We start from the raw sequence: 15,002 nt of genomic DNA, 5'->3' as shown, positions 1-15,002 counted from the left end.
GAATCCTGGAACTCCCTCCCCCAGGGCATTGTGGGCCTAACCCACAGCACACACGGACTGCAGCGGTTCAAGATGGCGGCTCACCCTCACCTTCTCAAGGTGGGGGGGGGGGGGGGGGGGGGGTGAGGGGGGGGGTGGGGGGGGGGGGGGGGGGGGGGTCCTCCGGGGGGGGGGGGTAATTGGGGAGATGCCGGGCAGTGAGGGGGCGGGTCCTCCCGGGTGTGGGGGTAATTGGGGAGATGCCGGGCAGTGAGGGGGCGGGTCCTCCCGGGTGTGGGGTTAATTCGGGAGATGCCGGGCAGTGAGGGGGCGGGTCCTCCCGGGTGTGGGAGGAGGGAGGGGAAGAGAATGGGCGGGGCCTGTAATATGGGCCAATCCGGGGACAGCGCGGAAAAGTGACTTCCGGCAGGGACCGGAAGCTCTCTCTTCGGTGCGTGGATTCGAATGTGAGCGAGGGAGCGAGACAGAGGAGAGATAAAGGTAAGAGTCTTCTCACAGAGAGAGAGCAGGGAAGGTACGGGTATTGTTATTTAGAGAGCGAGCGAGCGAGCGAGAGAGAGGGAGGGAGTGAGAGAAAGAAAGAAAGAAAGAAAGAAAGTAAGTGGAGAGGGAAAGGGAGAGGGAGGGAGGGAGAGAGTGAGAGTGAAAGGAAAAGAAAAGTGAGAGTGACTGACTGACAATAAAGTAAAAATATTGAAATAGACCAAGAAGGAGAGAAGGGGCCAGGTGGAGAAAATCTATTGAATGGTCCAGCAGGGTCAAAGAACTGAATGATTCGCTTCTGCTGGTTTGTGTAACCTCCCTGGTATCCTCTGCTCTCATACCTGTCCTGCTTGGTGTTATTGCAATTCAGCAGGCTTTAAGCAGCCCTGGACTGGGCCAGTGCTGAAGGTCAGTAAATAATGAGTCTGCAGGGCGAGAAAGGCAGGCAAAAGTTCAGGGCCACAGTTGACTCACATAGCCATGGTGTGGCTGAGCTACTGCTGTGTACAGTTTGGTCATGCAAACACCAGATTATCAACGGGTAACAAACAGACTGATAGTCGACTTGTTTGCAGATGATATAGAATGATCAGGTGGGTGACAGTGAGGAGTAAGTTTTTGTGTTACGGGATATATATCAGGAGGAAGTGAGACTCTGCAGACTCTGATCTCCAGCATCTGAACCAGCGCCACACTTTTCAAACTCTGATTTCCAGCCTCGGAAAATGTCTGTCTTTCTTCCCACCTATCTGCTCCATCCTCTCCTCTGGGAGAAAGCAAGGCGTGCAGATGCTGCCCTCTCCTCTGACCTCTCCGTATCATCCCCCACCTGCATCTACCTATTGCCTTCCCACCTACCTTCCACCGCTGCCCCCATTTATCTCTCAGTCCCCTTCCTGATGAAGGGCTTATGCCCAAAACATTGACTCTCAGCTCCTAAGATGCTGTCTGACCTGTTCTGCATTTCAATGAGGTAGATACATCAGCTTGGGAAGAGCAGTCGCAAATGGAATTTGACACAAAGTGTGAGGTGATACACTTTGGAAAAGGTACCAAGGTGAGAAAAGTACTTAATGAAATTAGGAAGCTCCGAGGAACAGGGGCTCTTGGGGTTCTTGTCCACATATCTTTGAAAGCAACGGAACAGGTTAATATGGTAATTATGAAAGCATATGGGATGTTTGTCTTTGTCGGTTATTGTAGACTATAAAGGTAGGAATATTATGTTGGAGCTGGATATGTGAGCAGCAGCTACATGAAGGCTGTGATTGCACTGAATGGGTGCAGAGAAGATTCACTGCAATGCCACCAGGGATAGAGTATTTTAGCTGTGAAGAGAGGCTGGGCAGGCACGAAAAGTTTTCTTTCGAGCAGAGAAAGCTGAGGGGAACCCTTTTGAAATCTATAACATCATGAGAGCATGGTCAGTGTGGGTGGGTAGCAGCTGTTCCCCATAGTTGGAGGGTCAATAACAAGTGTGCACAATTTTATGGCAAAAGGTTTAGAGGAAAATATTTTCTCCCAATGTCTGGTCGGCATCTGGAATGCCTCTGCCTGGAAAGGTAGTTGAAACAGGAAATCTCTCCCAAACTTTAAAAAAGTACTTAGATGAACACTTGAAATGTCATAATATTCAAGGCAATGGGCAAAGTTTTGGAACATGGGATTCATTTCTGTGTAGAATAGTCTTTAGTTTGAAGGGCCTCTTCTGAACTGTATGATTCTGTGTTTGATGTATGTCTCCAGGAATGTGATAGATGTTAGAGAGTTCATTCAATTCAGCCTTCAGATGATGTTTAATCTGAGCTGTAATTAATTCCCCCTGACCCTGGCCTCAGTCAGGCTCGTGCTATCAATTGCCAGAGCTCTGCTTAATACAACGTTTGTTCACTCTTGGAGTTGCAGCTGCAGGACCTGGTGTCTCTGTACAGATTCTGCCTCAAACTTTGTCCCTCACCTGATTCTTGGTGAAGCCTTTACCTGTTCCCATAACCAATTTCTCTTTGGGGCTATCCATACCTGCCTTTCCCCCTCTCCCCCTGGTCTGGCCGATTTGGCTCACTCACAGTTGATTTTTGTTGCTCTATTTTCTCAGATGGCTGTGCTTCGTTTCTATAAAAGTCCGACTGAGCTGCCGCCTGTCGACCTGGAGGTCCTTCAATCTGGAAACCCTCATGTGGGGAGGATTGAGCACATCAGCTGGGAACTGTGCTTCAATGTAAACTGGACAGGTCAGAATGGTATTCTCGTTGTGCTGGGCAAGGATGCGTGTAAGGTTTGGTTTGGGTCTGTGGCTGGACCTGGACATGTATTCAGAAGCAGGAGATGGCTGTTGGTCCATTGATTGCATTAAATGAAATTGTTGTTTATCCATTACCTATGTCCATAGATGTTGATTTGATCTGCATGACTAATACGTTTTGATTAAAAAAATCAATAATTTGAAATGAATGATTCTATTTTCCCTGTGAGCAGATTCGGGCAGCACAACTTAGGAAAGATATGTTGGCCTTGGAATGAGTACAACTTGGGTTTACAAGAATGATACCTGGACTTCAGGGGTTAAATTATGAGATTACACAAATTAGATCTGTTTCTTTCAAATTTAGAATGTTAAGTAATCTGAGTGAAGCCTTCAAAATATCATCAGGAAAACACAGGATAGATCACGATAAATTGTTTCCACTGGTTCGGGATTCTAGAACTTGAGGCATAGTCTGAAGACTGGAGCCAGATTTTTCAGAAGAGATGTTATGAACCATTTATATACACAAAGGTGGTAGATGCTTGGAAATCTCTTCCACAAATGACACTTGATGGTAGTTCAGTTGTCAATTTTAAATCCTCGGGTCACGGTCATAGTGCCATACAGCATAGAAACAGACCCTTCAGTTCAGCCAGTTCATGCTGAACAGAATCCCAAACTAAACTTGTCCCACCTTCCTGCTCCTGGTCATATTTCTTCCAACCTTTCCGACTCATGTACTCATCTAAGTGACTTTTGCATGTTGTAACCATGCCCACATTCACCACTTTCTCAGGAAGTTCATTCCATGAGTGAGCCACCCTCTTTTTTTTTTTTTAAAAAAAAAAAAATTCCCCTCCTGTATCTTGTAAATGTTTCTCCTTTCACTTTAAAAATGTGCACCCTCGTCTCCAAATCCCCCATGCTAGGGAAAAGACACTTATCATTAACCCTATCCATGCTCCTCGTGATTTTATAAATCTCCATAAGGTCACTTCTTAACCTCCTATGCTCCAGAGAAAACATCCCAGCCTATTCAGCCTTTCTTTACAACTCAAACCTACCATACCTGGTAAATCTCTCCTAGCCCTCTCCTACTTAATAATATCCTTCCGATAACAGGGCGACCAGAACTGGGCATGTTACTCCAGAAGAGGCCTCACCAATGCCATGTACAGCCTCAACATGACTTCCCTATACTCCAAAGGACTGAGCAATGAAGACATGCGTGCCAAACGCCTTTTTAGCCATGCTGTCTGCATAGGATGCAACCTTCAAAGAATTATGTACCTGCACCTGTCCGTTCTACAACCTCACCCAGGTCCATACCATAAATTGCATAAGTTCTGCCCTTGTTTGTTTTACCAAAATGCAATACCTCTCATTTATCTAAATTAAACTCCATCTGCTACTCCACAGACCCAATTGATCAAGATCTCTTTGTAATCTTAGATAACTTTTTTTGCTGTCCACTATACCACCAATTTGGGTGTCATCCACAAATTTGCTAAACATGCCTTCTGTATTCTCATCTAAATCACTTATAAAAATGTCAAACAAGAGATGACCCAGAAACGATCCTTGTGGAACAATGGTGGTGACCGGCCTCCTGTCCGAAAGGCAACCCTCCACTGCCGATGAGCCAATCATGTATCTAACAGGCAAGTTCACCTTGTATTCCACGTGACCTAACTTTACTAACCAATCTACCATGCAGAACCTGTCAAAGACTTTATTGAAGTCCAAATAAACAATGTCTACTGCTCTGCCCTCATCAATATTTTTGATAACTTCCTTTTAAAAAAAACATGAATCAATTTTGAGACATGATTTTCCTCACACAAAACTGCTCACTACCCCTCATCAATTTTTGCCTAAATGACCGTAAATCCAATCTTTTAAAATTGCCTCCAGCAATTTATCTGCAACCAAAGTCGCACTCACAGGCTTATAGTTCAGTGGTTTCTCCATTACAACCTTTCCTAAACAAAGGCACAACATTAGCTAAGCTCCACTCGTCGGACATCTCAACCGTAGTTAAAGATGATGCAAATATTTCTGCAAGGGGCCTTGCAGTTTCCTCCCTTACTTCCCACGATGTTCTTGAATGCATCAGACCAGGCCCCAGAGATTTATCTACCTTTGTTCTGAAGACCTCTAGAAGTTCCTCTTCTGTAATAAGAACTGTTTTTAAAACACTTACATATTTGTGTTCGCTAGCATCCATTTCTTTCTCCACAGTAAAAACTTATTTAAGTATTCATTGAGTATATCTCCCATTTTCTGTAGTTCAACACAGACTACCTTGTTGATCTCCAAGGGGCTCTACCCATTCTCTAGTTACCATCTTACTCTTAATATACTTGTAGAATCCCTTAGCATTGGCAGATAAGGTTTAGGATAATTCAATCTCATTTCCCCTCTTTGCTTCCATGATTTTTTTTTCTTAAGAATGCCCCTACACTCTTTATATTAAGAAATTCAATTGAACCTAGATAGACAATGTTTTGTTAAGCAAAGTTATCCAGGGAAATGGGCTGAAGGCAGGTGTATGGAGTTGGGTCACAGATTAACAGTGATCTCATTGAATGGCAGAACAGGTTTGAGGGGCTGAATGGTGTACTCCTGTTCCTTTATTCCTTTGATCTCTTGGCCTGTATGAATATAGAATAATGCAGCACAGGAATGGGCCCTTCAGCCCATAATATTGTGCTGAACATGATGCCATGAAACTCATCCCTTCTGTCTGCCCTTGGTCCATATCCCTCTATCCATACATATTCATATGTTTATCTAAAAGTCCCTCAAATGCCCTTTAACATATCTGCCTCCTCCACCAACTCTGACAGTGTGTTCGAGACTACGACCACACTGTTCCTAAAAGCAAAACTTGCCTTCACGTATCCTTTGGACTTTATTTCCCCCCTCCCCCCCCCGCACCACACCCATCCCCCTATCTTAAATGTATGAATCAATCTTCCTCATCTGTGTTGGATGTTCTTTCCCAGTAAGATAAACCCCAAGCGATCCCCTAGAGATTTTCATTCAGTTCAAATCTGTGAGCTCTGATAATGTTTGCTGTCCTTTCTCACAGGTGCTACACCCCCCAGTCCACAGGACAGACAGAAGCTCACCTGGATTCTGCAATCCCCTTTCAGTTCTCAGACCATTTCCACTGAGCCCTTCCTGAGGAAGAGTGATGGGGACATGCTGGTGGAGATTGGGCCAAGGTGAGCCTGGAAACAAAGTCTGTTGGGTGTGTTTGGAAATTGTGGAGGAGGAGGTGGGGCCAGGCAACTCTGAACAGGAGAGGCCCCCTGTTTTCCACTGGGGGATGATTTTCCCTAGACTTCAGATTAATGGCATACTTGGGGTTGTGATGAGGTAGGGAATCTGTAGATTGTCTGTGGTTTCTCTGGGCCTGTCGTGGTTTTGGATTTCAGTCTTTGCACACGAGATAGTTTGTGAATTTTACACATTTCAGATTGAACTTCTCGACAGCCTGGTCGACCAATGCTGTGTCAATCTGCAAGTCCATTGGTTTGACAGCGGTGGACCGTATTGAGTGCTCCCGGCGATATCTCCTGAAGGTGAGAGGAATGAGACCTGAGGAGTGAGGTGGCAGTATTACTAAGCCAGTAATCCAAAGGTCCAAGCTAATAGGAGCACAAGTTCAAATGCTACCACAGTGGATGGTGAAACTTCAACACAAATGTGGAATTGAAAGCTTGTCTCAGTAATGGTGGCCATGAAGCTATCATCAATTGAATTACACTTCACAGTGAATTCAAGCGCCATCATTTCCAGAGTAATCAGAAAAGTTGAGTTTAAAATATACATAGATTTCTGGAAAGTTTCATCTTTCACCCCGAGGTTGACAGGAAACGTGGGCCAGGTTTTTATACCTAACAAGAAATGAGATTAATTACAAATAATTAGACGTAGTTGCAGAACAACAATTATGAACCATCAGTACGCAACTGTACTAGTAAAAACAGTAACCACCTCATACAAACATCCTCGTTAGAAAGAGATGGGGGAAATTAATGGGCGTGCTGGATGCGAGGGAAAACTTGGAAAGCAGTTCAGTGGTCTCGGTTCACAGGATCTGCTGATGTGGTTCTTAACAGAAGCCCTACAGTGTAGAAGCAGGCCTTTCGGCACATCGAGTCTGCACTGACCCTCTGAAGAGCATCCCATCCAGACCCATGCCCCTACCCTCTCTCTGTTATCTTGCATTTTCCATGACCAATTCACCTATCCTGTGAGAGAAAACCAGAGCACCCGGAGGAAATCTATACAGACATTCGGAGAATGTGCAAACTTTTGTGCTGCTCAGATGCTGTTTCTCAGTCCCCCTTCACTGGATTCTTTCTCTGGTTGTCAGAAGGCATAGGCTGGCAGGTTCATAGTTATGAAAGGTTTCTGACTTGTTAAAAATCACTATTTACAGCAACCGGTAAAAGATAATACGCTGGTTTTCTTCCAGAATAGTGTTTTATACTACAGGGAATGAAAATAGCTCCTGCAGCTAGAGAGACATGATGACTTTTCACTGTATTGTTCAAAGCACTAAGCTGTTCAGCTACCTGGGAGCCAATCACACAGTTAATTGCAGCCAGAAGGCCTTGGTCATCAAATAACTGGTTCACTAATTGACAGATCTTTTATCTACTTGTTGGCTATATCCCTGTAATCCCCATCCCTGAGCTCCAGGTCATCTGCTGGAACTAGCATAAGTGTAAACAGTTACTTTTAAACAAGTGCAGTAACTCTTCAGCAATCTTTGGTTTGTAAAGTTGTTCTTCTATTTTTAATCCACAATCAAAAACACCGAGAACAAAGGTCAGTCTTGACATTTTTCATTGATATCACATCCTTTCGCGATGGTAATTTGCCATCCTTACCTGGTCTAGCCTGCATGTGACTCCAGACCCACCGCAACATGGTCAATTTTTTGCTTCTGCCTGTAATAGTCGAGCAAGCCACTCACCTCAAGTGCAATTAGGAATGGGCAGCAAACCTTGCCAGCAACACTCAAATCCCTTGAGAAACTGAAGAAAAACAAAATTGCTATCATGTACCCAGGCAGGTGTAGCCCTGCTGATCAGTCAGGCTGATGTCTCGTGAATGCATACTGGACAATCAGATTCATAATCCCTCCTTCTCCTCCTGTTATATTCACTGATGGTCCCCGGGATGGCAGATTCCTCAGTTGAGAAGAGATTGAATCAACTAGACCTGTAGTCACAATCATTGAGAATAACGAGGTTATCTGACTGAAAAGAATAAAATTCTGCCAGGACAGATGATGCAGAGATGGTTTTCCTGGGTGGGATGTGTCCAGAACAAGGGGGTGAAGTTTCGGAATACAGGGTAAATCATTTTGGACTTGAAACTTCTTCACTTGGAATGCGATGAACCTGAGAGATTCTCGACCACAGAAGACAGTAGAAGTGAACATAGTTGCAGAAGTCTACTGCTTAGAACATAGAACAGGACAGCACAGGTCCTTAGCCCTCCTAATGCCAATGACATTTTCCATATATATTTTATCCATCTATCTAAACTAAGCCCAGCTCCCTACACATGGTCAGTATCCCTCCATTCCATTCCTGTTCGTGTTACTGTCTAAGTGCCACTTGAATGTTGCCATTGTATCTGGAATGCATTGCAGGCACCTGCCACTTGCCCCTCCCATCTTTAAATTTTACTTCTCACTTTAAATTTCTGCCCCCCGAGTATGTGACATTTCTACCCTGGGAAAAAGATTCCAACGATCCACCCTATCCATGCCTTTCAATTTTATATACTTCTATCAGGTTGTCCTCTCAGCCCCCGACTCGAATGAAAATAAGAGCTGAAAATGTGTTGCTGGAAAAGCGCAGCAGGTCAGGCAGCTGGGAAAAAGATTCCAACGATCCACCCTATCCATGCCTTTCAATTTTATATACTTCTATCAGGTTGTCCTCTCGGCCCCCGACTCGAATGAAAATAACCCAAGTTTGTCTCTCCTTCTAGCTAAACCACTCCAATCCAGGCTACATCCTGGTAAACCATTGTACTCTCTCCCAAACCTCCACATCCTTCCTATCGTGTGGCAACCAAAACTGCAGATGCCTACCTAAAGTTTTGTACAACTGCGACATGACTTGCCAATCTTTATACTCCATGCCCCAATAAATGAAGGCAAGCATGCCTTACACCTCCTTTACCACGTTATCCACTTGTTTTGCCATTTTCAGGAGCTGTGGACTTCCATCCAAGATCCCATTGTATATCAATGTTTCTAAGATTCCTGCCATTTAGTGTATACGCTCCTGTTGCACTTTTAAAAATTGCAATACCTCATACTTGTCCAGATGAAACTGCATTTGCCATTTCTCCTCCCAACTTTCCAACGAACCTATATCTTGCTATATTCTTTGACAATCTTCCTCACTGTCCACAATTCCATCAATTGTCTGCAAACTTACTAACTAAGCCTGTATTTTAATCCAAATCACAAATAATATATTACAAATAAGAGGGCCCAGCAGTGAACCTTGCAGGAAACCACTAATCACAGATCTCCAGTCAGCAAAATACTCTAGCACTTTTATATTCAACTAACCAACTCACTTTGGATACCGTGGCCCTTCAGTCCATTGTGTCTTTGCCAATCAAAAATGCCTGCCTGTTGATCCCATTTTTCAGCATTTGACCCATAGCCTTGTATGCTTTAGCATTGCAGCTGCACACCTAAATGTTTCTTAAATATTGTGGAGACAGATACTTTCACGCCTTTACAGGCAGTGAATTCAGATTCCCAACACCCTCTCCGTGAAAAATGTTTTCATCTCCTCTAAAGCTTTTGCCCCTCATCTAAAATCTATGCATCCTTTCATTTGATCATTTCATCAAAGGGAAAAGTTTCTTCCTGTCTGCACTGTTTATATCCCTCATAATTTTAACACATCTGAATAGTGTCTCCTTTGCTCTAAGGGAAACAACCCCAGTCTGTCCACTCCCTTTCATAACTGAAACTCTCCAGTCTGGCAACATTCTGGCAAGTCATCCTTTGCACCTGCTCCAATGTTCTCACATCACTACAATATTGTGGGTTTCAGAACTGCTCACAATACTCTAGCTGTGTCTAACCATCACCTTTACGGTTCCTGAATCACCACCCTACTCTTAATCTCTATCCTTCAACTAATAAAGGCAAGTATCCCATGTGTCATCTTAATCACTACCCTGATCCCTTAAAGGATTGGTTGACATGCGCACAAAGGTTTTTCTGATCCTCTGTGCTTCCCAGGGTCCTACTATTCAACTTCACTGGTCAGCCTGCCCATCTTTATCCTCTTGTGGTCGATTGACTAAATGTATCCAAGAAAGTAGATAAACTAAAGGTGGTGATGGTTATGGGGAGACTGGGAATTTGGCCTTGGGTTAGAGGACTACTAATGATTTGTATTGAATGATGAAGTGGGTTCAATGGTCTGCTTTGTTTTTGTCATTTTTTTGATGAATTATCATTATTAGTCCCTTCCCCTACCATCCATTCCTATCTTCACACCCTGTCCCCTTGTCCCTCCGTCTTTTCCTCAGTGTTAATTGCTAAAACTGCGGGCACTGTTACAGATCCGTGAGCCTGAGAAGGGAGTTTCAGCCCAGTGTGAGCTGCTGACTGCTTTCTACGATCGGATGACAGAGTGCGTTTATGAGCACCCCATTGGGAGTTTCTGCGTGTCAGCACGGCCTGCCCCTGTGTATGATGTGGATGTGGTGAACGGAGGAAAGAGTGCACTGGAGAAGGCAAACCAGGAACTGGGTGAGCACAGAGCTCTGGGCGTGAATTTGGGTCATGGGGGGAATGGGGAAAATGAGTGGAGGAGGAGGGCTAAGGGAACACTTGGGCAGGAGTAGAACACATGGAGTTGACAAGGAATGGATAGGGAATGGTGTCCCAGGTTTCTGGGAGGAGAGGAATGGGGGAGTGGGGTCCCTGGGTCCAATGCAGTCAAATTGTGGGGAGAACTGGAAGACGGTGTGGGCAGAGTTGGGAATTGTCATATTACTACTAGACTAGAAATCTACAGAGGCAAAAACAAAAATTGCTGGAAAAGCTCAGCAGTCTGGGAGCATCTATGGAGAGAAATCTGATTGATGTTTTGGATCCAGTCACCCTTCCTCAGAACTGAGAAACCCACAGGCTGAAGCTAACATTTTGGGGCAGGATTAAAACATCGGAGATATTGTGTATGAAAGTAAGCAAGAAATATAAAACAATAGCAAGATTTTAAAAAGCAAAAGAATAAAGTGAGTGTTGGTTCCCTCCAGTGATAATGGTGTGTAATAACAAAGATGAGGAAATGGGGGATGAAGTGAACATGTTTTCCTTCAGTTTCAAAAGAGTCCTAATAGACTCAAAAGATTAACTCTGATTCTGTTACCACAGATGCTACCAGACCTGCTGAATTTCTCCAGCGTTTTCTGTTTTTATTTCACATCTCTGGCATCTGCACTACTTTCCTTTTGCTTTGACTCTTTTTCTTTGTCTTTACTGTAGAGAATACACAAAACATCCCAGTAATAGCTTTGAATCAGAGGTGGTAGGGAGAGAGCAGCTTCATGAAATTGCAACCAAAGGGAAAGGGTGAGAGCAGCTTCATGAAATTGCAACCAAAGGGAAAGGGTAGTAACGGAGCTGTGGGCTTACAGGTCTCCAGATTCTGATAGACTTCATCCTTTAGAAGTGACTGGCTAATGTTTCAAAATCCCTCCAATTCAGGAAAGGCTGCATTAGACAGGCAACTAGCAAATATAACACACCTATGCTTGAAGGGTTGAGGAGATGAAAAACAGCTATTTAACTTGGCATCTATCTTGGGAACCAATTGACTTTTGAAGGTATTAGTTCACTTCGATCACAGGGTAATTAGGAAAAGTCAACGTGATTCTGTGAAAGGGCATCGTGCTTTAGACTTCATTTGAAGGAGTAACATGTGCTATGGATAAATGGGAGACTTTAAATGTACTGTACCAGCATTTCCAAAAGACATTCAATAAGTGCTGTAAGCAAAGTTCTTGCTGAAAGTAAAAGCATTTGAGTCCCAGGCAAATGCCCTGGCAACACAGTTTCAAATATCAGTGAAGCAGAATGCTGCAGTCATTCTCTGTTTAAGTAAAACTCTACTTTTTATTCTTCCTGCTAAGTGAACAACTTCACATTTCCCTATGTTTTGCACCATCAGCCAGATGATTTTTTTGTCCATTTACTCAACCCTCCTTTTAAATGCTCCATCCGCTCACCACCTGCCTATCCGAAGTGCACTTAGTTATGCATACTGAAAAAAGCTGGAAATCACAGTGAGTCAGGCAGCATCCATGGAGAAAGAGCAAGCTAAACATTTCAAGTCTAGATAACTCCTCATCAGAGCTGAAAAATGTTGCTGGAAAAGCACAGCAGGTCAGGCATCATCCAAGGAGCAGGAGAATCGACATTTCTGGCATAAGCCCTTCTTCAGGAATGAGGAAGGTGTGCCAAGCAGGCTAAGATAAAAGGTAGGGAGGAGGGACTTGGGGGAGAGGCGTTGGGAATGCAATAGGTGTAAGGAGGTTAAGGTGAGGGTGATAGGTCGGAGAGGGGGTGGGGGTGGAGAGGTCGGGAAGAAGATTGCGGGTCAAGAAGGTGGTGCTGAGTCCGAGGGTTGGGACTGAGATAAGGAGGGGGGAGGGGAAATGAGGAAGCTGGAGAAATCTGCATTCATCCCTTGTGGTTGGAGGGTTCCTAGGCGGAAGATGAGGTGCTCTTGCTCAACAGAGCTGACTTACTGCAATCTATTTGCTGCCAGTCACCAAGCTTTTACCTGTGAAAAGATGTCAAACCGCCCTCCTTCCAACCCCCAAAATCGTGGATTACTTGGCCAGTCACAATGCAATTATGCCACTGTCACTTGCATCGCTCCTCCCAAGGATTCCTGTGGTGGTGGAGTTTTGCAGGATCTTCCGTCTGAAGATTGACCAACAAAATGGGCAGCATGATGGCTCGGTGGTTATTACTGCTGCCTCACAGTGCCAGGGACCCAGGTTCGAATCCAACCTTGGGCAAATGTCTGTGTAGAGTTTACACGTTCTCCCTGTGTCTGCATAGGTTTCCTCCAGGTGCTCTGGTTTCCTCCCACAGTCCAAAGATGTGCAGGTCAGGTGAATTGGCCATGCTAAATTGCCCAGTGTTATGACATGGGGTAAACCCTTCTGCTAATTTTAAAGCTCACCTCGCCTCGTAATCGGTTAATGTATGAGTGACAAAGAACTACCAAATCCCACTATTTAAAGAAAAAATTAACAATTTATTCTTTAACTCCAAGTAAAGAAAAAAAATTAAACAACTATCTACACTGTTAACCTCCTTCTGTCTGATTAATTTATCTGTCTCCCACTCTACAACAATATACTGATCTGATAAACACCCCCCCGCTTATGCAAGTGATTTAAATTTAACAAAATTCAAAACCAGTCAGCTGTGTCAATTTTCCTCTCTAGATTTTTCTGGGTCCTCTTTTCTTCAGTCTTCTGTTGCACAGATTTCATATGAAAAGGCGCCTTTCAGAAAACAATTCTGCGGGCTCAGTCTGTTGGTGCTCTTTGCTGCTCTTGCTAACTGTTCAAATTGCCTGATTTTTACACTCCAAAACATCGGCTAGTCTCATTGGTTTGATGTCACCAAAACAGTAAAATTCAAATTTGGTTGTATTTTTGTATCTTGGGTCATAATATAAACTGGTCAAATTTGAATTTGTTGTGTAACATAGCAACTCGTCTCAAGCTATTTGTTTCACAGCCAAAAGTTACAATTTTAAATTTTTCAGCGTGTTTTTTTTAGATTACTTAGTGTGGAAACAGGCCCTGCGGCCCAACAAGTCCGCACCGAAGCACAACCCACCCAGACCCATGCCCCTACATTTACCCCTTCACCTAAGACTATGGGCAATTTAGCATGGCCAATCCGCCTAACCTGCACATTTTTGGATTGTGGGAGGAAACTGGAGCACCCGGAGGAAACCCACGCAGTCACGGGGAAAATGTGCAAACTCCACACACACAGTCGCCTCAGGCTGGAATTGAACCCGGGTCTGTGGCGCTGTGAGGCAGCAGTGCTAATCACTGTGCCACCGTGCTGCCCAAAACCAATTACACACTTGCGAAGGAAGGTGGATTTTGTGCTATGGTTAGACTCCCTATAGATTTCATACAGTGTGGAAACAGGTCCTTCGGCCCAACAAGTCAATACTGACTCTCCGGAGAGTAACCCACCCAGTCCCATTTCCCTCTGACTAATGCACCTATCCCTACAGGCAATTTAGTGTGGTCAATTCACCTGAACTGCATATCTTTGGACTGTGGGAGGAAACCAGAGGAAACCCACGCAGACACTGGGAGAATGTGCAGCTGCCCGAGGCTGGAATTGAACCCGGGTCTGTGGCGCTGTGAGGCAGCAGTGCTAACCACTGAGCCACCGTGGTGCGGTGATTAAGTCCTTGCCAGCTTTCACTCTTTCACATGCCTACACCTTCATAATACCATAGTGTTCAGGAAAGTGTAGGCTATGTGCATTAGTTAGGGAAAATGTAGAATAATAGGGGAAGGGAAATGGGTCTGGGTGGAATACTCTTCCCAGGGTCGGTGTGGACTTGTTGGGCAGGTTCTGTCACAGACTTTTGCTCTTTTGCTCTTTCTCTTTCTTCACAAACCTGCTGAATTATTCTAGCTCCTGCAGTGTCCTGCTTTTCTGCAATTATTTACTCTTGGTTTATCTTTATCCCTCGTCATCTGCTTTAGATGAATAAAAGAATAGCATAGAAGAGGCCTTTCAGCCTATCGAATCTGTGCCAACCTAGCTATAGAAATCTCACATGTCATAACATTCAAAACTAAGGACTATTTCAAATGCACATTACGTGCTTTTTAACATTTGTGAGGGTTTCCCTCTACTACCCTCCCAGATATTGCTTTCCAGATTCCTACCACCTGGATGAAAGGAATTTTCCTCATCCATTCTAAACCACCTCTGGTTATGATTCAAAATGTCCTAACACTGGTGCCACTGTCCATTACCCAGATTCATTCCTAAAAGTAAATCCATTCTTGTGGAGTTAAAATGTTCTCCATGTATTTTCCCGACTGGGCTCCCTCTGAATTATTTGGAATACCGCATTCAATTCTGGTCTAAATTGATCACATTATTATTTTTATGGTAATTGAAATGACTTGCTTGTTCCTGTATTTG

At 44.2% G+C, this 15,002-nt stretch overlaps 1 protein-coding gene across 4 annotated transcripts in view; it reads left to right on the top strand.

The window, feature by feature from the left end:
- The first annotated feature begins 395 nt into the window (after positions 1-395).
- Positions 396-15,002, top strand: part of pfas (phosphoribosylformylglycinamidine synthase) — an 81,129-nt gene continuing 66,522 nt past the window's right edge. For 2 of the 4 annotated variants that reach the window (XM_043694628.1, XM_043694627.1), the window contains exons 1-5: positions 396-480; positions 2,579-2,714; positions 5,823-5,958; positions 6,213-6,318; positions 10,355-10,544. In XM_043694628.1, the coding sequence (XP_043550563.1) occupies positions 2,579-2,714; positions 5,823-5,958; positions 6,213-6,318; positions 10,355-10,544 (568 nt within the window). In that variant the 5' untranslated portion in view covers positions 396-480. Of the gene's footprint in view, positions 481-2,578; positions 2,715-4,212; positions 4,390-5,822; positions 5,959-6,212; positions 6,319-10,354; positions 10,545-15,002 lie in introns of those variants that run through there. The other 2 variants (XM_043694629.1, XM_043694630.1) reach the window with 2 other exon arrangements.

The sequence above is a fragment of the Chiloscyllium plagiosum genome, chromosome 8, assembly GCF_004010195.1.
Source record: "Chiloscyllium plagiosum isolate BGI_BamShark_2017 chromosome 8, ASM401019v2, whole genome shotgun sequence".
NCBI lineage: Eukaryota > Metazoa > Chordata > Chondrichthyes > Orectolobiformes > Hemiscylliidae > Chiloscyllium > Chiloscyllium plagiosum.
This window is presented reverse-complemented; position numbering and strand designations above follow the sequence as displayed.